At 44.8% G+C, this 27,980-nt stretch overlaps 12 protein-coding genes across 12 annotated transcripts; 6 read left to right on the forward strand and 6 right to left on the reverse strand.

Moving 5' to 3' along the window:
- Positions 1-1,321: 1,321 nt before the first annotated feature.
- On the forward strand, positions 1,322-3,279 carry BGW36DRAFT_354364 (uncharacterized protein; the record flags this gene model as incomplete). Its single annotated transcript, XM_046213515.1, has 3 exons — positions 1,322-1,618; positions 1,680-2,361; positions 2,390-3,279. The coding sequence occupies 3 exons, from the start codon at positions 1,322-1,324 to the stop codon at positions 3,277-3,279; spliced, it is 1,869 nt and encodes a 622-aa protein (XP_046078601.1).
- A 701-nt stretch (positions 3,280-3,980) lies between these two features.
- On the reverse strand, positions 3,981-5,258 carry BGW36DRAFT_368515 (uncharacterized protein). Its single transcript, XM_046215004.1, has 2 exons — positions 4,782-5,258; positions 3,981-4,657 (listed from the first exon to the last, which is right to left on the reverse strand). Exons 1-2 carry the CDS (start codon positions 4,944-4,946, stop codon positions 4,319-4,321), a joined length of 504 nt encoding a protein of 167 aa, XP_046078602.1. The 5' UTR covers positions 4,947-5,258; the 3' UTR covers positions 3,981-4,318.
- Positions 5,259-9,814: 4,556 nt separating this feature from the next.
- Positions 9,815-10,805, forward strand: BGW36DRAFT_354365 (putative O-methyltransferase; the record flags this gene model as incomplete). The annotated part of the gene is made up of 3 exons (XM_046213516.1): positions 9,815-9,859; positions 9,910-10,674; positions 10,764-10,805. The coding sequence occupies 3 exons, from the start codon at positions 9,815-9,817 to the stop codon at positions 10,803-10,805; spliced, it is 852 nt and encodes a 283-aa protein (XP_046078603.1).
- BGW36DRAFT_368519 (uncharacterized protein) lies at positions 10,705-11,593 on the reverse strand. The gene has a single exon (XM_046215005.1). The coding sequence runs from the start codon at positions 11,542-11,544 to the stop codon at positions 10,984-10,986; it is 561 nt and encodes a 186-aa protein (XP_046078604.1). The 5' UTR covers positions 11,545-11,593; the 3' UTR covers positions 10,705-10,983.
- Positions 11,594-12,609: 1,016 nt separating this feature from the next.
- Positions 12,610-12,855, forward strand: BGW36DRAFT_422509 (uncharacterized protein; the record flags this gene model as incomplete). The annotated part of the gene is made up of 2 exons (XM_046219708.1): positions 12,610-12,747; positions 12,808-12,855. 2 exons carry the CDS (start codon positions 12,610-12,612, stop codon positions 12,853-12,855), a joined length of 186 nt encoding a protein of 61 aa, XP_046078605.1.
- Positions 12,856-13,127: 272 nt separating this feature from the next.
- Positions 13,128-14,305, reverse strand: BGW36DRAFT_20912 (uncharacterized protein). Its single transcript, XM_046209911.1, has one exon. It carries the CDS (start codon positions 14,180-14,182, stop codon positions 13,358-13,360), a length of 825 nt encoding a protein of 274 aa, XP_046078606.1. The 5' UTR covers positions 14,183-14,305; the 3' UTR covers positions 13,128-13,357.
- A 1,075-nt stretch (positions 14,306-15,380) lies between these two features.
- Positions 15,381-16,121, forward strand: BGW36DRAFT_403445 (uncharacterized protein; the record flags this gene model as incomplete). Its single annotated transcript, XM_046218895.1, has 3 exons — positions 15,381-15,739; positions 15,828-15,862; positions 15,958-16,121. 3 exons carry the CDS (start codon positions 15,381-15,383, stop codon positions 16,119-16,121), a joined length of 558 nt encoding a protein of 185 aa, XP_046078607.1.
- Positions 16,122-17,585: 1,464 nt separating this feature from the next.
- On the reverse strand, positions 17,586-18,634 carry BGW36DRAFT_457323 (uncharacterized protein; the record flags this gene model as incomplete). The annotated part of the gene is made up of 2 exons (XM_046221961.1): positions 17,586-18,545; positions 18,598-18,634. The coding sequence occupies 2 exons, from the start codon at positions 18,632-18,634 to the stop codon at positions 17,722-17,724; spliced, it is 861 nt and encodes a 286-aa protein (XP_046078608.1). The 3' UTR covers positions 17,586-17,721.
- A 701-nt stretch (positions 18,635-19,335) lies between these two features.
- BGW36DRAFT_20957 (putative cytidine deaminase) lies at positions 19,336-20,104 on the reverse strand. The gene has a single exon (XM_046209915.1). The coding sequence runs from the start codon at positions 20,014-20,016 to the stop codon at positions 19,618-19,620; it is 399 nt and encodes a 132-aa protein (XP_046078609.1). The 5' UTR covers positions 20,017-20,104; the 3' UTR covers positions 19,336-19,617.
- An 89-nt stretch (positions 20,105-20,193) lies between these two features.
- On the reverse strand, positions 20,194-21,312 carry BGW36DRAFT_285956 (uncharacterized protein; the record flags this gene model as incomplete). The annotated part of the gene is made up of 2 exons (XM_046210367.1): positions 20,194-20,712; positions 20,770-21,312. The coding sequence occupies 2 exons, from the start codon at positions 21,310-21,312 to the stop codon at positions 20,194-20,196; spliced, it is 1,062 nt and encodes a 353-aa protein (XP_046078610.1).
- A 1,057-nt stretch (positions 21,313-22,369) lies between these two features.
- On the forward strand, positions 22,370-24,216 carry BGW36DRAFT_311832 (putative salicylate hydroxylase). The gene is made up of 6 exons (XM_046212488.1): positions 22,370-22,869; positions 22,929-23,395; positions 23,449-23,509; positions 23,566-23,761; positions 23,824-23,902; positions 23,955-24,216. The coding sequence occupies exons 1-6, from the start codon at positions 22,447-22,449 to the stop codon at positions 24,097-24,099; spliced, it is 1,371 nt and encodes a 456-aa protein (XP_046078611.1). The 5' UTR covers positions 22,370-22,446; the 3' UTR covers positions 24,100-24,216.
- Positions 24,217-24,675: 459 nt separating this feature from the next.
- Positions 24,676-25,896, forward strand: BGW36DRAFT_422516 (uncharacterized protein; the record flags this gene model as incomplete). Its single annotated transcript, XM_046219709.1, has 2 exons — positions 24,676-24,747; positions 24,805-25,896. 2 exons carry the CDS (start codon positions 24,676-24,678, stop codon positions 25,894-25,896), a joined length of 1,164 nt encoding a protein of 387 aa, XP_046078612.1.
- Positions 25,897-27,980: the final 2,084 nt, after the last annotated feature.

Below are 27,980 nucleotides of genomic sequence, written 5' to 3' on the forward strand. Positions count from 1 at the left end.
GGCTGAGTCGGCCAAAAACACGAGCAAGTGGGTAGTCTGCCAGTGGCCGGCTTGGCCGAGGCTTGAAATACACAAACTAATAATAGATCTTATTTGTAACGCTTTTAGAGTGACGTGGAGGATGGCAAAATTGTTCTCACCGACTTTTAATACCCCTGTGCAAAGTTGAGGCTCAACAAAATCTCAGCAATGCCCCAAAGGAAGCCTTGAAGCACATCGATCAACAAATATTAAGAGAAATAAAAGCACATAAAATTTCAAGTATGAAAATTTCACATCTTTGACCGGATTGCATATCGGCATGACGACATATGGCCAGCCACCTATGGGCGAAGGCGACGACTTCGCGGTCAAAGAGAGCAAATATCGACCTTGTCGCTTTCCCATTAAATAAATAGTACAATTTTATCTAATCTCGATGTAGAGCCAAATGAGTGGCCATCTAGACACGAGTCAAGGTTAGTGGTCGATGCCTAATAACACTAGACAGTTGGGCGCCAGTGGCGGGTTCGCCCAATGAGTTCAGTAAATTGCATCCATATGTATCAAGAACCTATAGGCTGGCAACGCAAAGCCTCAATTAATATTGAGCTAGTCATAGAACTAATAACGCCCTCTTCTTGTCCACTAGCACGAATTTGAAGACAAACATGTTCGAGGTTGTGCTCCACCTGGAAAGATAAATTTAGGCTCAAACAGCCTTAAGAATTCAGAGGCTTCTTTGAATGGGTCTAATTTGTATAGCGAATATCTAAATACCTGTGTCGAAATGAAGTTTTCTTTATTGCTTATTCTGATTTCCCTTCCCTGCTGAGAATATTGTTATTGTGGACGAGAATATTTTACATTTAACCCTTCGTACTGATTAAACAATACTTGGTATTATATAGAATGCGCAGCGAACTCCAATGATCTCCGTTTTGATGTCAGATAGTCACCGAAAAAAAAAACCGTTCTTCAAGTGGCCTCCCCATCTAGTCCAAATCCAAATTGTAAAAAAAACAACCTAGCCAGGAAAACACAAGGTACCTGCTGCAGAGAGGTCCAACCTAGCCCAATCAAAGCCGACATTAATAGACCCCAGCTTGATCACAACCGTTATTACGAAATGAACCCTGTCAGAACAGCGGTGATATATCGATAACCTATGATTTAAAGAGCTTGAGGCCCGTATTTCTCAGAGGTAGATTTGAATGCTAACAGATTTTGAATTGAATTTCTATTAGCGAATCAAATTTATATGCATACTCCAGCCAAATGCAATCAGTCTGTGCCATATAGCTTAGAGGAATACATACTATCACGACGGCATCCGGCAAAAATGTCTCGTTCAATGCGATCGGCTTTACCCTCACGCGAACGGATTGAAATCGATGCAAATCTCGATTATCTTGAGAAATATCAAACCAACCCAAGTTTTCTCCTTGTTGAGCCTACTACTAGCCAAAACTCAGTTTCCTCTGTGTCGGAGGGAAGGTATTTCAGAACGCCGTCATTGACAACTGCCAATACAGCATCAGACCCAAGTCTTGCATCTTTGTACGGAGATAATACAAACCTCTCGCGCAAGCCCCATCCATGTCGTGGGGAAGCCCAGGCATCTCATATAACTGCCTCGGTAAGTGATCGTCCCGTATTTTTATGTTCAAGAAAAGTATTGATTGTGGGATATCAATTAGGATGGTCAAAGCTACTTGGAGCTGGGAGGACAATTTGTCACAAAAAACGATAATAGGTCTCTGTCTTCACAAAAATTGCGAGCAAACCGAAGTATACCGCAGAGATATGTATGTTTGCTTTGCGAAAAAGACGAACCAGTGGAATTATCTCCTAGACCTGTTTTCAAACGACATGTGGAGGAACAACATCAACCTCGCCACGTTTTTCGCTGTCCATCTTTGAAATGCGTCTGGGAAACACACCGAAGAAGTAAAGTTTTGCCCCATATTCAAAGAATGCACCCATCATATGGTAGTGTAGACGAAAATTTTATCACTGGACTTGCAACTCCAGAGGCAATACCTCAGAAATGCCCAAAATGCGATCAAATTGTAACCTCGTGGGAACAATGGTTCCGATGTTTTGAAAGTCATTGTCACTCAGGTCCTCAGTTGACTTTTCCAATCGACCATCAGCATGTTCGTCACCCACCTGTAGATGATTCTACACTGTCAAGAAGCCCCAGAAGTGTTATCGAAACTGTCAACAGCCCGGTTGATACTGTATTGCGAACTCCGAGCATGAAGAGAAAATTTAGTTCCTCACCAGAAAACAATAATACCTCTGCGCTTCACCCATCTTCAGCAAAACATCCATTTGTGAATCCTATAATTTTGTCTAAGGATCCTGAGACAGTATCAGGTGAGTGCACGCCTTTCATCCAATTTAGAATTCACAATTAAGAAATTGGGGAACGCAGATGTCGAGAAAGATAAGCTGGAGATACCATCAGAAATGAAAAATCCAGTCCCCCCACATCTTCCACGATTCGCTTGTCCTTTTTTCAAACGATGGCCCGACAGATTTCGAAACTGTAGTGGCTCTGGTCATAAAAAGCCTGCTCAAGTGAAACAACACATTCGGCGTAGACATAAACGACCCACAGAACCCGCAAAAGGCCTAGATGGACTTGAAAGGCGTGATACAATACAAAATACAGCTGATGAATATGATCTGTCTCCTGCGACAGAGAATATTTGGGCATCCGAACATCAACTACAGGAGTTAGGAAAGCGGAGTAGCAAAAGGTCTGACCGGGAGAATTGGAACGAAATTTACGAAATTCTGTTTCCAAATGACCCCTTTCCTCCAGATCCGTACGTTGATACTTCTATACCAGAAGACGCGAATTTCGTTCGAGAGATATTTCTTAGAGATGTGCTACCAGCTCACGGGAATCATATCCGAGGAGTTTTGTTTGGAGAGCTTTCAGAACAACGCATCTCTAAACTCAAAGATGATCTAAATGCGATAAGTATTAACGGGTTTCAAAAAATTTTCGACACAATTCGAGGAAATAGCACTTCCAGACCACAGCCATTACCTGTACTTCAAGGGAATCGGCCAGGCTTCAGGGATTCCTTGCCTCCTCAACCCGTCAATCAGCCAACAGGACATAGAAACTCTGAGGCACAATTGGGTCTGCCCGATCTATATTCGGTTTTGCCTGAAGGATTTGGCGTATTTGATGAGCTATTTGAAGATCTCACAGAAGAGAACGACAGAAATGGTACCTATGAGACAGACATCACTAATACTAGCTGGCATACTGACAGTTGACACTTCATATCTATGTCACTGTTCAACATACACATTCGATTCCTGCTAATAATGGAAATAACTCTATGTCCAGTATTCATGAGATCGACGATATCAATAAAATGCGAGGAAACAATAGATTTATAGACATACATTTTTTTAATAGATACCAGTTTACATGTATAAAGGCCAAGACTCGAAATTATTCGAAGATTGGGGAATGGTTAGCGCCTCTAGAGGATTAATTATATATAACCAATTTCCATTGAATCTTTTAATTGCTGCCACATGCCTATTCATAACAGAGTTTATCAGTAAGCCTAAGCGACATGGCTAGTGTCACTTGACGTATACAAAAGCCTTCGATTTCGATATCTCGCAGATCTAACATCTGCTTCAAGGTACAGCCTACCCGATAATGGTCCAAAATACGGTTTACAAACCAACTTATAGAACTGATATAGTAAACTCATTGGTAAAATGCCTTTATATAGACAATACAATTATCTTTTATATGACCCGCAAAAAATTGAAAGATACGCCAGCGAGATAAAATATACAGCTGATACCCTTATAAGTTAGGGATAGGATGAAAATACGTACCAGTGAATGCTATTATGTCGAAGTTTCCACGAGAAGGTTAGATAAAACTTCTGTTTTTCGTTAATTCGTACTGCCGAGACTTTTCATTATCGCTCTTAGGCGCCACTAACAATCAAAATCCAAGATTCTGCAGAGCTCGACTAGAACTTGTTTCGATATATCCTCGGCCTGTTTCTTTTTGCAGAAAATACTAAGTATTATTTGTGTTTAGCTGTGACTCTTGCCCAGGCGGATAAAACTTGGGCTAAGGGTAAAATAAATGGTATAGATCGGTATCACACTAAATTATTGGCCAAATTGATGGTGCAAGGGAAAAAAAATGTCCACGGATTGGCAGAATCAAACAATCTTTATACGCCACAGAAGTAATCGATATTTCATTAAATCCCGAATTGCAGAATGGTGTACAAGGCTTCAAAAATAATGGATCGGCAGGCATAACCAACTGATTTGAGTTTCAATAAAAGCCCATATCGTCACCAAACCGATAGCCTTCGGCTCCTTCTCCTTTTCCGAGATCTGGGCTACCCATGCTGAGGCTGTCCACAACGGTTTCGATCACCTCACGGTCATCGGTGCTGCGAATGACTTCAATAAGATAGTTAAGTCGATCGTCATTGACATGTCGAATACAGGTCAAAAGTTTCTTGATAAAATCCTGGCATTCATCCAACTGCGTCTGAAATACCTGTTCTTTTCGTTCAATATGCTCTTTGCGACGCTTGTCTGCAGCGTGGTCATAGACGCACTCGCGGTTGTGGGCGATGCACTCAGCGCATGGTTGTTCTGTGCTACACTAGATTGTCCGATTTTCAGAACGATGTTGCTAGATTTTTAGATGATTCAAGCATTGAAGGGGAATTTTCCAGGGGTATGACAGAAGCTCAGCACGAAAGAATTCTGGAAAAATCTATATTTACCTTTGTTCGATGCTTCCTGCAGGGCATGCAAGCGATCGGGGCCCTTCTAACTTTGTGGCTTTGCTCGCTGGTTCGGGCGGCAGGATTGAACTCTGCGGACGATTCCGATTTCGACCTTGGAGCGATAGGACGAAACCTGGGTACTTGACTGGAGCCCTGGTTCATATCCTTTATATTGTGAGTGGCGAGATTCTTAGATTGTTGATGAAAAATATAGGTTCTGGTGGAATTTGGTGGCCCAACCAATCCTCGATACTTTGCTTGAAGCTCATCCACTATCCAAAAATGCGACAGAAAGGATAAAATTGTTGCATCAGTGATTGTGCCTATATTAATTGACCGTAGACGAAAGATTAACAATATAACCAACTTTTGTTGCTGTCTGGTGGCGAAAAAAATCGGCCCGCAAAGGCCCCGACTTCTGGAGTTGTTATATACAAATAGGACTGGAAAAAGAGAAAAGAGAGAAAAAAAAAAAAAAAAAAGCCCTAGGCTAGTGACTTCCGCGGGGATACTGCACTGCGCAACTATACATAACCAAAGGCTAGCCTGGAGCCTTAGACTACGAACAATAAATGGATAACAGGAGAGTTTATTGGATGTAAATCCCATCACGAAACAGGGATCGTTCGGTTGAAGGTCCCGCCCAACTAGAGATTTCTGCAAAATCGCAGCTGAGAAAACACCATTTCGCGGTCACTTGGTCGGGAAGCCGAATTGTACCAGATTATTGGAAAGATCAAAAGGAAACAACAAGGTTACGCCGGGAGTGTTACGGACTTTCAGACGAGTAAGGCTGGGTAAAGGCCATAAATTATTCAATTCCGACTATCACCGAACATATAATACGGAGGTCAAACCCATCTCGGATTGTTGCTTTGTTTGCGACCGTACAACGGCCCTGAGATGCTGGGTAAGATGGCAAAGCGATTGACAGTATGAGCCGCAATGTATCGCAGAATGAGAGAAATGAGAAAAATGAGAGACCAGTTGCGTTCTTTTTCTTTCCTCCAGTAGGGAATAGTAATTAGGTATAAAATACCGGCTGTTCATGCACATTGCATGTTAGTGATCTCATGGAGGCCACCATAGATGGTAGTGTAGATGTAAATGACGTGTATGCGATCCAATCCTAGGACTTCAGCACGCATGGTGAGTGCTATCACCCTGGTGCGCCTCCCTCCCCGGAAGCAGGACAAAGAAATCCGAGTGGGCAGGCCAAAAGCAGCAGAAGAGGTCATGATTCGCCATCCTGTATTGCTCGCTTATCATGCCCTGGTCATCGATGCGGGGTAAAGGCCAATCAGGTTCCGTCGAATTGAAACACTTACATCAGACAAATCTATGCCCTCGAATCAGCTTGGTTTGAATAACAAGGCAACAGGTTCGGATTATACGAAATGAGAAATCCGTAAATTGCGCAAAAGCGGGCCCCAGCATACTCATTTCAATGTTTTTGACCTAGATAGTATCGAAGTATGGAAACGGCCCATATAGAAGTATTTATTTCAATTGATAAGAACCCAAGGATAAGCAGTTGCGGGAAACGAGCTTCTATTTTCCAGCGTGGGATGGATTGCAACTATCAGTGCTATCTGTCCCCTATAACGACAATAATAGATATAAATCAATTGATCTTTCCCCAGTGGAAAAGTCTTTAAAGTCCTAATATCCTTCTAACCTTTTCCAAAACCAAGTAACCATTTCCTTCTTTTATAGTTCAGACAGCTTTTCAATATTACCAATGCAAATTTCAGAATGGTCCTGAATTGGTAAGTAATTTTGGGTGAGACAACGTCTCAGGATAGGCTTGGATAGAAAAGAAGGTCAACGAGCGCAGTAAAAGAATGAAATCAGGTTGTCGTTTATTTCGTGCATCATGATTTGAAAAATATCAGGCCTAAAGTGCTCATATTACTTTCACTATATCTTAGACGTATGCTAAAGTGTATGTGCAATAGATACTTCTGATTAGTACTAAAGGAATTGGAAAGCACGGTTAAAGTATTATATTGGTGTGATGGATACAAACCCGGCAATCCAGGAATAACGCAAAGTAGGTGAATTGATCATTTTTAAAAGTTCAGTTCCTTCAGATAGATTCAATGTTGCTTTGCTGAACATTTTCCGCACCTGGCTGAGAATAAGGCGAAAGTGCCATTCTAATCTATTTTTGACATGCGGGTCCTTAATTTCACTTAATTACTTATGGCTGATACCAAACAAGACCAGTAGCACTGAAATACATTTCAGCTAATAGTTTCACTACCATAAGCATCTCATCCATGCCCGATTCGATGACGGTTGTAATAGCTGGCGAAACATAAGACGACTAGCACTTTGTTCCTGAAAAGAGAGCTGTGTTGACAAGGGAGATACCTTCTTGTCAGACGTAGTCAAAGTATAGGAATGGATACCTTAATTGGGCCGATTTCAGTGTCATTGAGGCTTGAAGGATAATAAGCAGCGCGGATCTGGGTCACGCTAATGCGGTGACAGCAAGCTTCCAGGCTTATCATAGGAGCTATAATCCGCTTTTGCTGAGGGGCTAGATATAAAGTAGCCGTTTGTCCGTTGAGAGTTTTCTGAAATGTCTCTTGCCAGCGGCTCATCTCAAGAATGATTAATCCTCTCGACTCAGCGACAGTTAGCAACAGAGACCAAGCAGATCCTGCACTTTCTTGTTCTCCCATTATTTTGATCAAGGAAATCCTTCCCAATGGACAAAGTATTCACTGGTAACGTCAACATAGCTTAACTCTGTCGAGCCTAGTGGCGTTCCTAATCCGTTCCTAATCCTTTCCTAACCCGACAGATCACAACCACGACGGCACATCGCGACTAGGTTTATATCAAAAAGCCAAATCTGTCGACGAAATTCGTCTCCAAGATACCCGCTACCAACTCGAGCTTATTTTAGATGGTCTCAGGCAAGATGGAGACATTCAGAATTCAAAGTTGATTGATGAAATTCGAAAAGGGCGTTCATATGCCGCTATCTCAGCTGCTGCCACTCAAATATCCAAGCGACATCAAAGAAGCCTCTAGACGCAGTTAAGTCGTCGTTAATTCCTATTGGATACGAGTACAACGATAAAAAAAACCCCAGTCTGACATCAAGTCGGCCAGTTGGCACCTTCCCCAAATCAAACCGACGGAACTTAAAGTCAAGACCAGGGGCAGTTAATCTGGAATTTATGACGATATACTTATGTCAGTGCATTTATTGCAACAGATGCGAAAATTGTCCTACGAAATGGACCTATCCCTTTGATATTCTTTAGTAGTCTCTATACACGTTCTATTTCACAACTATATGTCCGAATGACTTTGGTATCGTGAAGAATATTCTTGTCTGGTAGGCAATCAAATCCATGATTTTATCCTAGAAATAAAAATATTGTGTGGGAATTTTGAGTTATGAAAGGACGTTTGAAGATGTGTCTCGAAACAGTCGTAAGTAATCTATGGCTCCTTGTAATCCCTGTAAATGTCTTCAAAACAATGGGCTAGAATATCGATATTAATTTATGCGTTCCAAATACTCTTTGATCTAAAGAATTATGAATGGCAGTGTGCAGTTAGCAATTTGCCATTGCAGCTATGCTGTCGTCATACTTGCAGGCATGATAAACTTGATAACAATTACTGTAAAAATATCAAAACACCGCAATCATTAATTCCAAGTCCAGCTCGAAACTAGTATCTCGAGACTAGATAATTCCTCCTCTTCATTTCTGTCCACTGTTGAGCCTGCTTCATCTCGTTTCTTTTATTAGCAAAATACGGCCCGGTGACTGTTCGACCAATTAGACCGCACAATTCTCTGTCAGTCTCTAGTTTTGCTAAACTACCACGTAGTGTTTTAGGAAGTGCTACAATATTCAAGGTTTGTCTTGTGGCGATAATAGACTTGCATCCTTCGAACATGCCCACCACTCAAGGAAGACTTTTCCTTAACCCATCAATTCTGGCAGCAAATATGGCACTTAATGCCAAGTAAGGGTTGGCGAGTCCGTCCATCAATTTAATCTCAAATCTGTTAGGTTCAATGCGCCGCAGAGCCGTTTCTTTATTCTCCCATCCCCATGCGGCGAATTCACCCTGACTCCAAATGCCACTCATCACCCGACAGTAACTTTTTGTTGTGCGAGAGTGAATGCTAGGACAGCAGGAAGATGCGTAATGGTCCCAGCAAAAGAGGGCAAGCAGCTTGTTTAATCTTTATCTTCATTTGTCAAGTTGTTATTATTGATTGAGATGTGAACATGAGCTCCGCTACTTGGAATAGAGTCAGACAGCTTCGGGTATAAAGTTGCACGGAATTTGTATCTTTCCCGCTACCAAAGCGATGATCAACCTTGCTTTAACAAGCATGTCAACGGCTTTGATTAGGGTGTCAGGCATAATTTCGTAGTAATGTCAGAAATTAGGATGTTCGCATCGTGCCCTGTGAGGCGTTCGGAGATCCAAGGACAAGCATAAGATGTGACGATATCTGCGCATACGCTGGGATTGTAGAAGCTGTAGCTCGGTTATAGTAGTTCAATATTGCACTCTCAAATACTACATGTGTCGGTAATGTACGTGAAAGCTCATTTTAATGGATTTAGATTGTTGCTATCGTTCAAGCCTTGTACTTAAGTCGGTGATCGAAAATTCACCGTCGCACATATCATATCGCCGGCAATGACTACGCAATAGGGTTCTAAATGCGAAGGCGACAGTATCACCGAATGTTTCGGGGTTTCCAACGCATCAATCAATAATCAGCCTGTGCACGAATTGACATGTAGACAACATCGCGGTTTTGGTTCGGCCGAGCATCTCGGGAGTATTCCTAGTCGGCTCGGGTTGCCGCATGGAGACAACATCGCCGACATCTCATCCGATTCAAATAGGACGCTGCAGTCTTGATAAATAGACTGAAATAACCAGCCTACTACCAACATTCTAAGCAGCATTAGATGTTCGAGATACAACTTTCGACTTAAACCGATTACTATAGAAAAGAACAGATTCTTCTCTTGAAAATGGGCAAGATCGATCTTCCGAAAAGAGAAGATAGTCCTCATGATGTATGTTACTCACAACCGCCCATTTGGATATATATCTAACTAGTATTCAGGACTCTCGAGCGACCGATCTTCTTCATTACATATTCAGTCTCCCAAATGTAGAAGAGCTTCGGGGACACCCAGACAAGATCCTTGCCGCCATCGACGACTACAGCGAGAACTATAAACTTCTCATGGTTGTCGGGCAAGATAAAGGTGGACATGTAGTGTCGCTCATTCAGAGAAATAAGCCATCCACGATGGTTGAAGCTGGTGCTTTTGTGGGCTACTCGGCGATAATGTTTGGCGACGCTGTTCGCCAAGCAGGAGGCAAGCAATATATCAGCCTTGAAATCAATCCCGTTTTCGCTGCGGTTTCTTCGTTATTGGTAGAATTAGCAGGGCTAGGTGATTTTGTGCAGATCCTGATTGCTCCCTGCAGTATCTCGCTCGCGAGATTCGTCCACGACGATATTCTAGTCAATGGCCACATTGATATGTTGTTTATCGATCATTGGCAAAAGCTTTATGTCCCGGACCTCTGGGTCGTTGAGCAGCTTGGCCTTTTAAAACCTGGGGTATCTACTGTTGTGGCCGATAATATTATCATACCAGGCGCACCAGAGTATCTTGAGTGGGTGACAGCCAGTCCAGCAGAGAAGCGAGACAAACTTAAGGCATTGGAGAGGCCAGAAACGATCGGTTCTGAAAGGCTTATTGAACTTATCAAGAAGAATGGATATCGTTCTGAAGGTGTTAAGCTCGATAACGTTCTTGGCAACCCAAATTTGATATACGAAACAGAGTGTCACAAGTATCCATTACTAGGCAAAGAGGTATGCACTAACATCAGTCATTATTCCTATCCCCAATCAATCTGCCCCAGAGTTTTCGTATTATCACAATACTAACAAAATCTTTCTAGGACGCTCTTGCAGTTACAAAAGTAGTTGGTGTAGAGAAGTAGCGATTTGGGAATGGAGACTGGTGTGATTCATTTTGTAACCTAGATCAAGAGGATAGATTTGTTGAAATTAAGCTACAGGTAGTTTATCATTCCTTTCTCCTCGGTAAAAATGTGAAAAGAGGTTGAACATACATATGTTGAATAACACCATTCAATCACATGTCGCAACTTTTCCATATCATTTCTCCATAGCTTCGCATCTACCAATTCTGTTCAGCCAAGCCCGGAGGTCAAATTGACCATTAGTCAAATCTTTTTCGTTCCCCACGAACTTAAACGTATATCCATCTTCCTGCACAGGATCCTTGTCATCCAAATAGAAAATATGACACGCATCAGCACGGTAGTTATTTGTTTCATACTCTGCTAACCTCTCCCCCTGCTCCACCGTCTGGACATTGTACACAGCACCCTTGACCATCGACTCACCATCTGCTTTTAACAAGGCCGGATATTGGCTCCAAAGCTTGCATTTATAGCCTATTATGTAGGCCGGTCGAAGCTCGGGTTCGTCTGGCAGTCCTAGGATTTCGCGAAGCATGGATGGGTCTGTCAAGGTGCCGTAGCAAAAATAAGCCCCAGTCGGTGCGGGTCCGGGGGTCGGTTTCGGAGTGTGAAAGAACTGCTTGGAGCCATACGTTCTAACCCTTAGCTTCAAAGGTGCCTTAGGGTTTGTGGATGATGGGAGAGGTGGTGGTGGTGGAGGAGGAGGAGGAGGAGGAGGAAGTGGAGCCGACATCAGAGACCCCTTTTTGGATTCAAAATATAGAACCCAGAATAAACTTTGATCAGTTATTCCGTTTAATTTTATGGGCGATCGCTCTGTCGATACGATCCCCTGAACATTGAATTAATTGAGCTATACAGTGGATTAATGGTGCCCACCCGATTCTGACACAGCCTCGCAGTAGTCCCAATCTAGAAAGGAATATGTGCACAGCCCAGTTAAGCATCTACCGATCTTGCCTGTTTCAAGGTGTCGGTAAATCATGCTGTGGAGGCAATAGCTAAATGTTATGATTTGGGGGTGATGTTTAGAGTGTAGTGTTGGACCTGATGAGCCGTGGAGCTGTTTCAAGATAAGTTTAATTGACAGATAACTAGCTACTTAACGTAATCCACACCCGAGTTGCCCACTTCAGCCCGAAAACGCGTTCTATGTTGATGTCAAATCTCAATTTTATCCCTAAAATAACCCTTAAAAAAGCCTGTGTCTAGGGGTATTACCCATAACAATTCATATACCTCATAGAGCAATTCAGTCTTCTTGAAAAGCTCCTTCAAAGTCGAAAACTGTCTGTTCCAACACATCTCAATAATTCGATCTCGATAAACATCTCTCAGTACTGGGAATTCTATTTTTTGTAGAAGATTTACTATTTCAGGACCATGGTCTTCTCCTAAATTTTCCATTTCTATGGCTTAGATCCCCGTATTGCGAAATAAGAATAGAGAGATTACACCGCGTTGGTAGTCATCTATGTCCCTGTCCCTTCTACGGAGTATGAAGCTCGACATCAAGAAACATGTAAGTGGCACGAGATTGTAGGATCGTCATGGACTCCATATTGCTGAAAAAGACACATTAATGTTTCCCCAATTTCCCGAACCGAGGCTGCTCAGTCCTGGTGGAGCAGTGAAATAGGTTGGGGTACAATGTGGTGGTCGTGGTTGGTCGCAATCGACGAAATCGATGTGCTCAATGCCCTCATCGGAACAGCCCTGCCACGTGCCATTGGGTTAGCCCAGATAGTACAAATTATTGTTGTAGGATACATTGGTGGCTTCTTGGGTGGCAGCGGTCATGTACTGGGTCAGTGGGGTTCTGCGCACTGCAGGGATAGCCCGAGTCGAGGACGAAGGCGGTAGAGCCGGAGAGGGTCCACACAGCTGGGATGGCGAACCCGAAGAAGGGTTTACTGATAAAGTTCTCGATATCGGTGTTTGTTTCCGAGTCTGTAAGGTAGTCTACCGATTGGTTACCGCCGCTGACCTCAATAAGATTACCATTGGCAATCATGGTCCCGAGGAGAGTGATGGAGGACTCTGATCCATTGAACAACCAAAGAGCTGGTCTTGGGCAATGGCAGTCCAGCCGTAGACTACCGAACCCAAAGTTGCAGTGAAAGTTTCTTGAGACTGCGCTGACCATTCAGCCCTGCACAAAGTTGGTCAGCGAATTGTTCTCATCGACCTTCGACCCAAGACCAATGCGTAGACTGCCGCGAAGCACCCTCTGATTCTGTGATTTGATGAAAAGCGATGATGGCTCTTGAGGCTAAATTAGTGCGAGTGGTATGGCACCGCGGGATCAGATGCACAAAGCTTGGGTGCTTACATGTGACCATCGTAATTAGAGCGGGTGCAGCACTGCTAAACACTGCAAAGATTACGACTTGAAGCGCAGACCCTGTGTCCAACCTGCCTGCCGCAAAGATTTTGATTCGAGGAGAAGAAGGACTAATATACAAGATTAAGGCTAGCGACTGCTATATACAGAAAAAAGACCCGCGGCCTTTTTGAGGTTAGGGTTTGAATTGCATACATCCCCGTCATCCAAGATGGATCAGGGCAGTGAGTGTGGCCAGCAGCGTGAACAGTGTCGATGCTGCTGCCATGCGAGATCGGCCCGCGGCGTCAGCGGAGGAGGCAGAGGACTTGCTAGTTGAAGTCGGACAAGTAATGTTGGGATTCTGTGGGCGGTATAGAGGCGAGCATGCTGAGGCGGTGGCCGCGGCGTATATACTGGATGCGGCTGCAGGATCGATAGTTGCCGCGCACGAGTTAGTGGTTGGACTCGATCCAAGCACGCCGCATGTATCTCCAAAAGAGGTTACGTTGAATGCGTAGCCGTCCGCGGTGCCGCACATGTCAGCGGATGTGGCTGCCACAAGATCGGGTGCCCGGCCAGACCTGCTGATGGTGAAGACGGTGGCATTGCTCACGGTGATGGATTGGGTTGAGTGCTCAGACTGAGAGCAATTGTAGATCTCCAGGCTCCAGGAAAGGGTCCAAAAGCCGTCGGGGTAGGCAAGGGTGTTGACGATGCGGGTGACCAGAAAAGGGTCATTGGACGAGAAATCCAGGGTGGCAAATTCAAAACCGCCGTCGGTGACGGAGCCTGGGGAGGTGTAGTTGTTGCCTTCCCACAATTCCCAGCTCATCGAGGCTACCAGCGGGGAAGCCAGAGCCGGATTCTGCAGCGCAAACACAATGGGCATCAGCGCCTGAGGAGTGTAAGTTTCGTTGCGTGGGAATAGCGCGTCCACTTCAAAGATGCCAGGACTGGCGGTTGCAGTGGCATCGCCCATTGCAGTCATCAAGCCGACCATCAGCGCGGCCCAAGCAAGAGGGCAAACATGGTTGAAAGCGCGCATGCCGGACGATGAGGAAGCTTTGAAGGTGAGAGGAATGGGAGGACAAATTAGCGAATTACCCGGACAGCTCAGCTGGCTGTCGAAGATCGATAGAACACACACAAAAAAAAAAGTTCGTCTGGGACGGGAAAATTGAGTGTTGGTTGCGTGAGAGATGACGAGCAACTTGCGAAGGCGAACGGCCGACTTTGGTGATGCAGCTGCAAGATAGAAGAACCACGGGGATAGTTTGGTGAAGACAGAAGACTAATCTGCAGACAGAAGGGTGGTCGTCACGTGAGGCAATCCCAATTCAACAATCTCCCTTATCCAATACGGAGCCAAGATGGACAAATGTACTGTTGACAGTAAGATTGTACGGCGATCCCGGATATGGATTAGGCAGCGTATAAATCCACTCTTAGGCATGAGCGAGGTCTCATTGGAGGTCGACATTCCCTTATTATATTAGCGCACACCAATTTCTCAGCCATGTAGGTTGTCGAACAAGTTTACATTCTCAGGGGTCTTCCAAATAGTCGTATAGTATGCATGAATGCATGCATGCATGCATGCACCAATACGGAAAGAGGAACGGCTGTGCGGAAAAGATAACATGTGTACCCCTGTGAGAATCTAACTCGGATCTCTGAACTCACTTAGTAGGGTCGAGGGCTCGTTGTTGGTTACTAATTTAGCCAGAACCCTGCATGATCAATTTATTCTTTATTTATTAGGTTACATCTCTGGTTCTCCGCTAATTTTAAATAGTGTCCGGTCCAATCGGAATCCATGGTTATCTATTATCCGCAAATCGCGCAAAGCTTGTTTTACAGTCAAGACCCTTAATTGAACTCATTGTTGGTACTCCACCGTGGACCTATCCGATATCAAGTTACCAGTTGAATGTGTTATTTTGTCAGATGGTATCCTGCTCCACGCTCCCTCTCAGTACACCGCCTCGAAATCTCGCAGCTCGTTTCTTTCTGAATACTGTAGCATGCATGGCGTGACATACCTCGGTAGTATGCTGCATAATGCCGTGGCTTCAGCCTCGACTGCGACTGTCCAGGTACGAGCTGGATAGTACAAAAAGTTTTGCCATCATGCGCATCATGTCTTCACATTCCGGCGTTGTGTTTTTTACCGATCGTCGCCTTCTATATCGCTCTGAGCTACTTTGAATCACTCATCCGTTTCTCAAAAAGCATCAACAACCATGATGGCGCCGACTTCACTCAAGACGAGCCTATTCCTCCTCCTGCTCCCACAGCTACACCTGACCTGGGCGACGATACTGACCTCCCGTCAGCAGGTCACTTGTAGCTATGAGTCCGCTGTCAGTTCCGGAGATACCTCCCAGCCCTTCTCTGCCGAGTGGGGCTTGACCGTGCAGACTTTTGAGTCTCTCAACCCGGGTGCTGCCTGCCCGAACCTCGTGGCTGGTCAGAAAATATTGTGTGGTCGGCACAGTTTCATCTGGTGCACCTACCACGAGCTCCTCACCTCTCGCCACCTCCACCTACACGCTCTCACCTACCTCGTCGTCATCGGCTCCATACCAGCCGCAATAGACAGGTACTGCCGCCAATCGCAACCAGTTCTACCTAGTTTAACCCGGCGACTCGTGCGATAAGATTGAGAACCAGTTCGACATCACCGCCAGCGAATTCCTTGTCTGGAATCCATCGATCAACTCGGGTATGTCCCACGCTTTTCCTCCATTGTGCTCGTACGGCGTTTAAAGAAAAGTTAACAACAAAAGAGACCAAAGCCTATCACTGACCAATATGCAGCAGATTGTACCAACATCCTGGCCGGCTACTACTACTGCGTCGACGTCCCCGGCGCCACCAAGGCCGATACTACCACCACCGTGCCGCTGACCTCAACCACTCCCGCCGACGGCATCACCACGCCCACGCCCTACCAAGCCGGTATGACTGGCAATTGCAACTAATTCGACCTCATCCAATCCGGCGACACCTGCGAGGCCATCGCCGCGAAGTACAACATCCCCCTCTCCACCTTCTACACCTGGAACCGGACCGTCGGCTCCTCCTGCGCCAACCTCGACCCGGGCTACTACGTATGCGTCGACACCATCGGCTACACAGCGCCGACCAAGACGACCTCGGCGGATAACGGCATCCCCACGCCAACGCCCTACGAGCCGGGGATGGTGGGCGACTGCACGAAATTCTACCCTCGTCCAATCCGGCGACACGTGCGCGGGGGTCGCCATCAGTCAAGGCGTCACCGTCACCGAGATTGAGCAGTGGAATCCGCAGGTAGGATTCAGCTGTACGGATTTGTGGTTGGGCGATTACATTTGCGTTGGCGTGTAAATCAATTAGCTCGATGTTACATTATAATATAGTGAAATCTTGACTCAAAGGGAGTGGGTAGCAGCATTTGAAGCATTGACATGGTGAAGGATTGCTAGGCGCATAAGAAGTTTTTTAAGCCTATAGAGTAATATTATTTGCGATATAGTGCTAACTAGCTAGCCTTTATTGCCGATACTTTTCACTGATATCCTATGAAATATGTCAAATTAACTTTCCTTGTATAGTAGAGCTAATGATCTTGGTTGTTTCTATAGGCTCGACCAACTAGAAAGGTCTATAGAGATACATTAAGTCATACTATAACATAGGCTGACAATTGAATAAAGCCTCTAATCAATGGTAAGCTTAATGGTAGGATAGTTTAGTACCTGTATTATATAGGATACCTATTACAAGGTCTATCAATTAAACCAGTGAGAAAAAGCTCAAGATGTTATTATTATAAAGATAGATTTTGAAACCTGGTTCATAATAATAGCTTTATAATATTCAAGCAGACAGGATTAAAGAATCAATTAGATTATAATATTCTAGAATATTATGACATGAATAGCCGAGCACCTATCTACTAATCTAGTTATTGTCTAAGTGAGGTTATATGACTTAAAATATATCCCTCTCTGCAGCTTCAAAAACTTTAAAATAATTCTATTCATGCTCTCCTATCCTTTTTATATACACATTTTTTGATCCTAATTTATCTAGTATTAAGAACTTTATCTACGTTCTATAAATAACAGAAATTATTACTCACTTAAACCTAGAAACTTATTGAGATATTATTAAATATCTGCTCAATATCTTTTCTTAGATAAGAGTTAGTAATTAATTTATGTATAGAATTATTAGTATGATTTAGAAATTGAGCTTTGAAATCAATATAGAACGCGTTTTCGGGCGGAAGTCTTTGTTTCTCCATTGGGTAGAAAAAATAGAACTATTTTCATATCAATTGATGTAGGGTTGAAGGGTATGAGAGTTTATTGTTTTTGTCAATTGGTATCAGCATAATTTCTCATCTGTAGCTACTGCCTTTTCATCTTTAATGGCAATTCATTACAACAGAAATTCACTAAGTTGTAAAGCCCATTGATTTCATTACATGTAGCTAAAACTTGAGACAAGAGCGAATATAAATAGATAAAACATCGGTTGAATAATTTTGCAATCACTTCATAAACGTGAGTATTGTGAGGAAAAACTTTCAAATCAACCCCACGTCGCCTTTCTCAGCGCCATGTTCTCACCCTCAAGCCGCGCTACTAAGAGTTTCATCTCGTCGCGCTCCTTTGTAACCGATTTAAGCTCCTCTTCTAAAGAAGCAATTCGGTTGTCCTTCTTCCGACGAGCTTTCCGGGCGGCGATGGTGTTTCGTTGTCTCTTCTCGATAACCGCTTCGTTCTCTCCTGCCGGTGACTGGCCATCTTCCAGAGAACGTTTCGATAGCTTCGAGCTGGATGTTGCAGATTGGTGAGATACAATATTAGGCGAATGGTTAGAAGACTCTGGTGACGGGTCTATTGAAGTGGTGGGAAAGGGAGGAAAGGGGGGAAATGGGGTTGATGCGCTAGGAATAGATGAAATATGAGACTGTTTGGAATCGGAAGCAGGGTGGTCTAGTGCCGACGAAGCTTGTGCTGGAGATCCAGAAGTAGTGATGAGGTCATCTCTTGCAAGTTCAGATTCTGGACAATTCATCACAGAAAGGTGATTGTACCGAGCCCCTGAGCTGGAATTTTCATGGTAGCCCAGTAGAATATTGTCTTGGTCCAAGGCTCGCAAAGAAGAATCGTCAGGGAGAAGTGGCAAGTGAATGTTCGCATCCTCGTCAGGGATGATGTCAGTCAAAAGCCTGCTATCTGACGAGGATAGAGGCGTAGGGTAGTTTAACGTATACGGAAAGAAATCAGAATAAAGAGGGTGTAGCGGTTGAGAGGCGCTAGCAGAAGAGGAGGTGGCAGCGGGTTGGAAGAGATAGAAAGGAGAAGATGGGAGCAATAACTGGTGTTCATAGTTACTGCTGTTAACCGTGGCTGTCGAATACAATGCACTGCTGTGGCTGGAAGTGGTGTGCGCTGGACTGACGCGGACTGGTGAATACCGGGACTGCCGCCGTCTCCATGGTTGAATGACGGAAGGGCGTGTGAGGTAAAGGGAAAGGAAAGGAAATTGATTGCTGGAGCTGCTCTACCTCAGAATATGGGGGGTGTCACCGTAGAGCAATGGGTGAGTTGGAGGTAGGAAGAGGGGAGAGGGGAGAAGAGGTGTTAAGAGAGAAGAGTTAATTACGGTATAGTCGTATTACTAGGCTGATTTTACGTACATGAAATTTATACCCACCCATAAATTTCCAAGTTTATTTACTTGCCTTTTTTCTCAGTCTGACTAGGAGTAATTAATACAGTATTAACATAGATCAGACGCTAAACTAATCCTTTTCCTGTCCTGCTTGGGCATTCAGTGTGTGGTGGAGGATGTTCCAGGCCGTATTAATAGCTGAAAGATGCCATATACGGAATCCACGCTAGTCCCAGTTCAGACATAGAGTGCAGTCTGTAGGTGGATTGGCCAATCAGATTGATGCATGATGAGTCACTCTGACGCTGGATGAATGGCGATGTATGGCCCATTGCACGCCATGACACCGTATTATACAAACCTTGTCAGAGGCTCGTCTTCCAGCATCAAAGATTGATCAGTGTGTATCTTCAATGCGTAGAGTTGCATAGGTGATGTTGTCATTTGTGCCATTTGGAGGGAATGTAGAGGAGTATCTAGCTTGAAAACAACCACTTATAACGAGTCAAGAATAGCTATATAGAATGAAAACAGAAGTTATGAATTGGAAATTTTTGCCAACGAGCAGCATTTAATAGAATGACTACGACTGTAACATACATATAGCATATGTAAGTCTTCTCATTATTGTCAAATAACTACTTGTGGTCTATGAAGAAAAAAACACCATTTTGCCGAACTGAATCGACAGATGTTTGCTGTCATGATGGCATTTTGTCGACATCGTCCGAATCCATACCATCCTCTTATTTCATTGATCATTTCTAATCTCAATTCTAAAGACGCGTTGTGCTGATTCTTGACACCTTATGCTTCGTCGTTAGAATATGCATAAGGAAGCAGATCCGTGATCGGCACAGCCCTCGGCCCTCCTCCATCGGATTCCGCCACGATGACTTTGATGTCTGGTTGTAGATCATAAAGCACTTGACGGCAGCGTCCACAAGGACTCAGAATCCCGCGTTTCTCGTTGGCCACGGCGACTATATGGGTCAGTTTCGATACCCCGGCAGCTGCTGCAATGCCTAGAACGACAAGTTCCGCACACGGGCCGCCTGTGAAGTGGTAGACATTGACGCCTGTGAAGCTTTTCCCGTCACTGCTAATGGCAGCGCTGGCAACGCTGTGAATGTCGGATACTGGAATGTTGTCGATGATTGACTCTGCCTGTTTAATGAGGTCTGCTTCTGCGGTGGAAAGAGGCATTGTCAAAACCGGGGGCACTTCCGATATGATTATTTCAGATGGAGGCAGAAAACAGAAAGTTGACTATTTCACGGTAACACTCGAAAAGCTGGGCTACTTTGAAGAATCCGAGCAATCAGCTTTCAAGTGGGGTTGCTGCAAGGTTCGTATTTCCGTGGGGTTTCGCCCCTAAGAGAGTTAAGGATGCGTCACTGCCCAATCATCCGGTAATCTGAAATCCGGCGGTATCCTATATTGTCCACGACAGCTGCCCGCAGTACAATGCTCTAGATCACAGCGTCCATATAAGCGACAATAGCATTCGTCAGCATGCGGGCATGCGACACGGTTTAGTCGCTCGAGAGACACGCCATTTGTATCCTCTTCATGCGCGATGAAAAGAATGTGCCAGACATACGAAATGATTCGCCCGGCGACGCGGTCATCACGCGGTGCAGCAGTTTTGCTGATGTCTCGGGAGTCTAAAAGCCATTGTCTCAAAGCAACGTATTCATCGCGCGAGTGTTGCAGAATATTTTCTTTGGAAACAACAAATTGCGCACAGCATTGCGAGCGCAAAATGTCTTGCCGGCCGAGCATCGCATTACTACTACTATCCTTCTTTGAGGCGGCTTCATTGCCCCCGAAAATAGACACTAATGCACTCGGAAGAGCATTGTCGGATACTGCGCGTGCATCCCACGGGCTTATTTGAACCTTCAAAGATGTTTCCAGACTGCCCTGCGGCTTGGCATTGGCTAGACATGTACTTACACTCCAGTCACACCGTAGATTATGATAGCCCCATGAACTAAGTGCTGAGGAAATATCAAGTGCTGCTAAAAGTGCTGCATTGTCATACGTAGGTTGGTCATTGTGCCATGCCCAGCGCGAACCATGGACAAACACCACGCCTGCCTCAGGGATGTGGTCGTAATTATCGATTATAAATGTAAGGTAAGCCATTGCTTCATGGCCCCGATTGGCCGGGACTTGTAGATAGTTCGACGTCTTGTCAATCGGTGCATCGACAGTGTATACACAGAGATGGTACTTGTCAGTCAATGCGTCCGTCCATTTTGGATCGCCGTCGCTTGCAACGCGAGCGACAACCAATGCCGGCTTTTTGTTAGTAGCCAGGCGCGGACATACCCCGCGATTGTCGGGTAAAGAATGAGCGGTAGTCTTGTACCGGATTATATTCCATGAGAACGATTTGTCGGTTAATCGTTGAGGCCTGTTGAGGAAGAGGATGAATAATAGTAGGCCACAAAAGATGGGGAATTGGATGAGTGCTCGGTTGATTCGTCGAGCCATCGGCGCAGTTCGGTTCGGGGAGGCTGGGGTGATTAATTCATATGTGATTCATAGTTTTTTTGATGTGAAATCGTACTAGAGCTATGCTCAGGTTGGCGTGCTTTTGCAGACTTGAACTGGCACGTTGAGATTCTTGACAGGCAGCTTAGGGTGCATACAAATAGTATTGCTGCGGAAAAGTGAACTTTATTCAGCTTTATTCCAATGGAACAAATAATCCTAATAGTGCCGATGCCTTTTAAATTACAACCACGTCGAGGAAAGTGATGTATCAGTATGAAGCTATGAATGATGCGCGTCTCTGGTTGATCCTCGCGTGTCGCGAGTGCTGTGATTGGCCTGGTGTGCCTGGCCTTCCGATTGGCCCAGGCAAGACAGGAATTCAAGAAGTGATATAATTCGCAATCCAGACATATTCTTATAGTTCGCTATTTTTCATGGTCCAGCTTATGTTTTTACTCGGTCCTGGCCGAGTGCTTTAAGTGGCTCTAAGTATATCTATTATTGTTTCCCCTTTAGAAAAGCACAGCCATATCAATTGATCCAACCACCATAATGATTATTTTTAAGCTGTTATCCCTCACCAATCTTAGATTATTATCAATCTCTCAGTACCAAAACTTACTTTAATACATTGAAAATTATACGTATTTGTTACGGTTTACATTTACGTTCTCTTTCTACTTTTGACTATTCAGCCTTACGTGTATCAATTGATAGTATGGTGTCTCCCTAACAACAACCCACGCCTAGAACGTTTTACCTTTTTGACATTCCAATTCTATAGGTGGAAAATAGCCAATCTTATCATCGAATACTGTTCGGAAGAGAAATATCCTCTTTTGTCGAGTCTCGGGTGATGATAAGGCGACCCTCGGGTATGTTCCTTTCCGAATTTGGCAGTCATTTCTCCCGAAGTACACGGCCCGGGACAAATATCAAAGATACGAGCAGGACCGGTTTGTCTCCAGCTCAGCTTATCATGAGACCATGATGGCAAAATATTTATTTATAACTAATTCCTTCCCCTTGCAACTTTATTAAAAAAAAACCACAGAACAAAGAGTGTTGAAAAGATCGTTGTATCAGGTGTTAGCTGCTCGCATTTATTCTGCGAACAATAGCAATTCCACAATGACCCCTCCACATGCATATGGTTGGCGACGCCTCAATGTCGGCGTTGTTGGTGGCGGCATAGGTGGCATGTCCGTAGCGATTGCACTTCGCCGCGCTGGCCACGAGGTGACCATTTACGAACGTAACGACTTTGCTGGAGAGGTTGGAGCATCGGTATCATGTGCCGCTAATGGTACGAGGTGGCTACATGAATGGGAGGTTGATGTCGCCAAGGGTGATCCAGTGGTGCTTCGAAAACTAATCAATCGGGACTGGAAAACCGGGGAACCGGTCAGTGTCTATAGTTTGGACGACTACGAGGAGCGTTGGGGCTATGTTTATAATATGTTCCATCGCCAGTATATGCATGCTATGCTGAAAGAGTCTGCATTGGAAGAGAAAGGCAAAGGAACCCCTGCAAAACTTCTAGTTCACCATCAGGTAAGCAACACGGGAAAAGCCTCTTGGAAAATCGATTAAGCTGACCGGTTGCCGTCTAGTGCAAGGATATCGATTTAGTAAACGGAGTGATCACATTTACCAATGGTGAAACCGCACAACACGATCTCATAGTCGGTGCTGATGGAATTGGCTCGGCGGTCCGCAACATAATTGGTTTGAATCCTGAAAAGCGGCCTTCAGAGTCGAGTTGCCTCCACACCAACGTCCTCACAGCAGACGCTGTGCGCTTGGGCCTTGTCGACTACTCTCAAAATAGTGCATTGGAGTACTGGGGAGGCCAAGAGGGCAAATGGGACAAAATTGTTCTATCCCCTTGCAATGGCGGCCGCTTACTATCCTATTATTGCTTCTTCCCGCGTTCTCAAGGCGATTATACGAATCAAACATGGGGTACTGAAGATCGACCAGTGGAGGAATTGCTGGCACAGTATCCAGAGCTTGATCGTCAAGTTTTCGGTCACCTGTCCATAGGGAAAGAGATTCAGCCGTGGCGCTTGTGGGTTCAGTAAGTCGCTGTCTCTGTTGATATTACCGTCAAATCCTCATTTGTTATACTAGCGAGCCGTATCCATATATCACTCGGGGTCTGGCTTGTCTACTGGGAGATGCTGGTCATCCAGTAAGTAAAGCTATATATTAGTTCTTGGAGTGGCCATACTAACCAACATGGTGTAGATGATGCCTCATCAAAGCCAGGGAGCATGTATGGCGATAGAAGACGCTGCAGCATTGGGCATTCTTTTTGACAAAGATCATTTTATGGGAGATGTGAACGAATCTCTTTCCATTTACCAGGAAGTACGACTTCCACGAGCTACCAAAGTCCAGTCAGCCGCTGCAAAAGCAGCATACAATATCAACGAGCGGATCGGTGAGCCATCTAAATTATTCGAAATGACAGAAGAAGAAAATAACTAATCATTCCGTGCCCAGGATTTTCGAGCAATACAGACAATAAGCTATATAACGTCGAGGATGAGAAAGGGAAACTCACCATTGAGGAAATGAACGGGTGAGTGGGTTGAAACGTGCTTTAACAGAATTTATCTGATGTGCATTCTTAGTTACGACATGTATAAACACATAGACGAGGTGTTAGCAAGGCGGAAAGGACAGTCCTTTAAAGAGAAGGAAAAATTTCAAGATGGAATCCCCGTGGATTTGAAGCTTCCAAATGGGACGCTTGTAGTAGAAGTGGCCCGGTTATAATAGTCGGTGTTTGAACATTTTATTCGCCGTGAGTGTGCTATTAATTACATCAATTCATTTGAGTGTAGCTATGAAAAGATCAAGATTGGAGAGTTGAATTAGATATCCATTGTTCGCTTGTTAGAAATATATGTATTTAACATTTTCGTAAACTCAAATTCTCAAATTCTAGTTGATATCATAATAATTATTAAGAAAGTCAAAGTTATAATTTCCCGCATAATGATGATATCAGGTTAACCGATATTTCCTTCCAGATTGACTGAAACCCCAACAGATTTATACGGAAATGACACCACCCTCTTACATGTAGAAACATATCTGAGATTGTTGTCTATGGACATAAATTGCACCTGCAAGAAGATTATACTGCATGAGGCCATTCACGCTACGCCACAAAGGGTTAAGGCGGACACAGCCACCTGGACAACAGTTGTTGATTAACAGACAACAACTATGAAATATGTGGCAGCGAACTACGATAATTACTATTTGGGCTGTTTGTCGTTGACTTGCTGTAACTAGCGAGTTCTGCTGGTCCTCTTCTGCACATAACAAAGACTCGCTGCGTGCAACATGTCGGGGTTGCGCAAATATCACACAAAATCTCGAAATGGCTGCACAAATTGCAAGAGCCGCCGAGTAAAGGTAATCCATTGACAATCGTTGCTCCCATTGATTTACTAATGGCATTGCTACGAATAGTGTAACCTCCACTACCCTCAATGCAATAACTGCGTGCGCCGGAATGAGTATTGCTCCTTCCGGCGCTTTCTATGGTGTTCGTCGTCCAAAGGAAGATCAGTTGAAGAACAAGTTGAAGAACATATTGGTTTCAACGGCTATCTTTCTCAAGGCATCATTCCTCCTTCTATTAGTAAACGACAACCTTCTTCTTTCCCCAATGAATCTGTTCTTGACACTGAGCTGCTGTGCCACTTCATTAGTTCATGTGCTTCGTCGTTGGCTTTGGTCCCTAATGCCCAGTTTATATGGGAATCAGAAATCCCCCTTCACAGAATTGACAGCCCATTCCTCAGTCAAGCTATCATGGCCCTGTCCGCACTGCATATTAGCTATTTGCAACCGCCTGATACGTTGAGATATGACGTTGCCGCGAGAAAGCATTTCCATAAAGCTACATCGCAGTTTCGATCAGTCGTCAGGGAGATTACAAACGAAAACTGCATATCCATCTTTGGGTTCTCGTTGATTGTCGTTATGTTCCAACTGAGGATTTCTACCGATGCAATTGCTGGACCGCTTGTCGAGGATCATCAGTGCATCGCAGGGCTGGATGTGATCCATGCTCTGAGGACGGCATGGGGATTAACGCCATCTTTAGGTCCACGGCTGATGAAGACTCGCCTTCGAGGCTTGTTTAGTGAAGGCCGTGATCTTGATGAGCAAGGCATCCTTGATCTTAATCACCAAGAAGCACTGTCTCGTTTAGAAATGCTTAATTTTTCCACCGTGAAATCCGAAAGTAGTCAAATCGCATGTGTACGGGCACTCTCTGCGTTGAGATATTGGTGCGCATTCATGGGACGGCGAGTTAGTATCTGGTTTCATGTTGTGTGGTGGCCTGCTGCTATTACCGAAGATTTCCTACAGCTACTACGCAATAAGGAGCCTATAGCGTTGGCCATCTACAGCTTGTGGCTCGCTGACATGAGGGCAATGCCAACTAAGTGGTTCACGGCGGGATGGGCCGAAGGCACTTTAGCATTGGTAGTTGATTCGTTGGAATTAGAATGGAGAGAAAGGGTTGAAAGGGTTCTCATACCAGTCTCTTGAATTTTCGCGTCTGCCTTCCTTCCTAATAGATCCGTATCAGATGACATGTACACCTGAACTAGATAGCTGAAGTAGACATGTATTTAGTTTGATATTTTGTTATCACAGCCGGTCTCCAACTTTGTGCTCGTTTTGGAAGAATTTCATGATTTAGCGACGGACATGGGTCCGTGTCCTGACTTCGATCGGAACTCCAAGTCATACCAGTCTCTTGAATTTTCGATGACCCTGTGAAGCCGGGATAACATCTATATACTGGATCAATGGGTAACGAGTTGGAAAACCACGAGCCTAGCGCCGTCATCTACGCGTGATTGACGTGCCCAGCCAGTGTACAATCATCACCCTACTGTTATTGTCCAGCGAACAGCAATGCGCATTTGCCATATGATAGCGTTATTTAACCAGCCAAGACTCCAAGCGCAAGCATAATGCCGGAAAGAAAGCCATCGGCCGCAGGCGGAATCCGCAGATTGAATTACATAGATGAATGGACATCAATAGCGATTAATCATTGGCCTGACAAACGTCAATTTTCAAGGTGTTGTTTTTAGGCCGACAACCTGGCAACAGGCCACTACACGCTGCCAAAATCCGAGACTATTCTGTTGCGCGGCACGCCATTTCACCACATCAACAGGCGAGATTTCACCTAAATAGCGTGTTGAAAGGTCGAGCGGCCAGAAGGACAAGGCAGGAACTGTCGCAAGGCCAGCCGTCACGCTGTACTTTGTATGAGTAAATGAGGGCCGCACCTGCAGGGCTGTAAAAACCACGCGACGTATTCGGTCTTAATCCGCGGAGTTTAGTGTTATGGTTGCAGTAGTAGCCGCAGCTTTGTCGTTGGACATATCCCTGGCGAGTCTCGACTGTTCCAGAATTCGTCACAGAAAATCCTGCTGAAAGCCTGAAACGAGGGCCATCACAGCGGAACGAGACGGCTAATCATGACAGGCGCTTGGCCTTGTTCGGCTTTTAGGCCGATATCTCAATTAAAACTTATTAGAATAATTAAGAAAATAATGAACACCTTCGTACAAGGTTTACGTCTGCCAACCCTATGCGACATTTTGCACAAAGTCCTGCCCACGCTTTTGGAGAATACAAGACAACCAATCATTATGAACGCAGACAAACCGGTATCTCAGCTGATAAGTAATAAAATCATGATAAATAAAGTGAGCCTCCATACGGGTCCATTTCTGCCGATCCCAACAAATAATATTCCACCACCGCTCAGACTTCACGCGTCACGGATCCCCGGGCAGTAGTAATAACTATTTAACGTTAGCTGTTGGATTTTGGAAGTCGTTGTCAAACTGGTTACCCTGTTTGGCTGGTCCGCTTGGCAAAGTGCTGTGGACTACACTTTACAATCGCACGCGCATTTGGCTGGACGATCGGCGCCACTTTTGACTCTACAGAGTATAGGTTATAATAGTGGCAACTAGCCTCCAAGCCACGATGCAGATGCGGGTTTGCTGTCCACTTGTGCCATCTCTTACGCAGCCTAGGCGAGTCAATGCGCCTGTCAGCAGTGCAGAGTGAGAATATAGACACACATGCTCCGGGTCGTCAACTTCTCCATGGCAAGGTAACGGGCGCTGCTGTTTTAGAAAGACCAACGGTGCTGTTAGCGGCGCGAAGCGGAACGTTTAAGCGCAGCCACAGTAGCATTGCCGGGTGTATAGGCAAGAGTCTACTCATAGGCAAGCTATTCTACGCGGTGCAGCAATCTTTCTCCCGCAGTCGTAAAGAGTCTGAGGTCTGACGACTACCATGGGGCCTGAAGATACTCGAGGTGAGCGGCAGGCTCTCGAGTCTCGACTCCCTATTACAACTAACTGTTGCAAGACATAAGCTGGAAATAATAACCTCCGCTGGAAGTAAGCTTCTTTAAATGTGGGTATCGTTATTCGCAAATGAGCAGCTCTCAAATCGGAAAAAATGAAAATACCGTCATAGCAGAGCCTACAACGCGGCAACTAAATTTCCTCTTCTGTTCGGAGGGGTTTTCAGCTAGTGGAGTATCCCCATCTTTCTCCATCCAGCGTATTCCACACAGCCAATCACACCACTCATCA

This window comes from Talaromyces proteolyticus, assembly GCF_021365285.1.
Source record: "Talaromyces proteolyticus strain PMI_201 chromosome Unknown BGW36scaffold_1, whole genome shotgun sequence".
Classification (NCBI taxonomy): Eukaryota; Fungi; Ascomycota; class Eurotiomycetes; order Eurotiales; family Trichocomaceae; genus Talaromyces; species Talaromyces proteolyticus.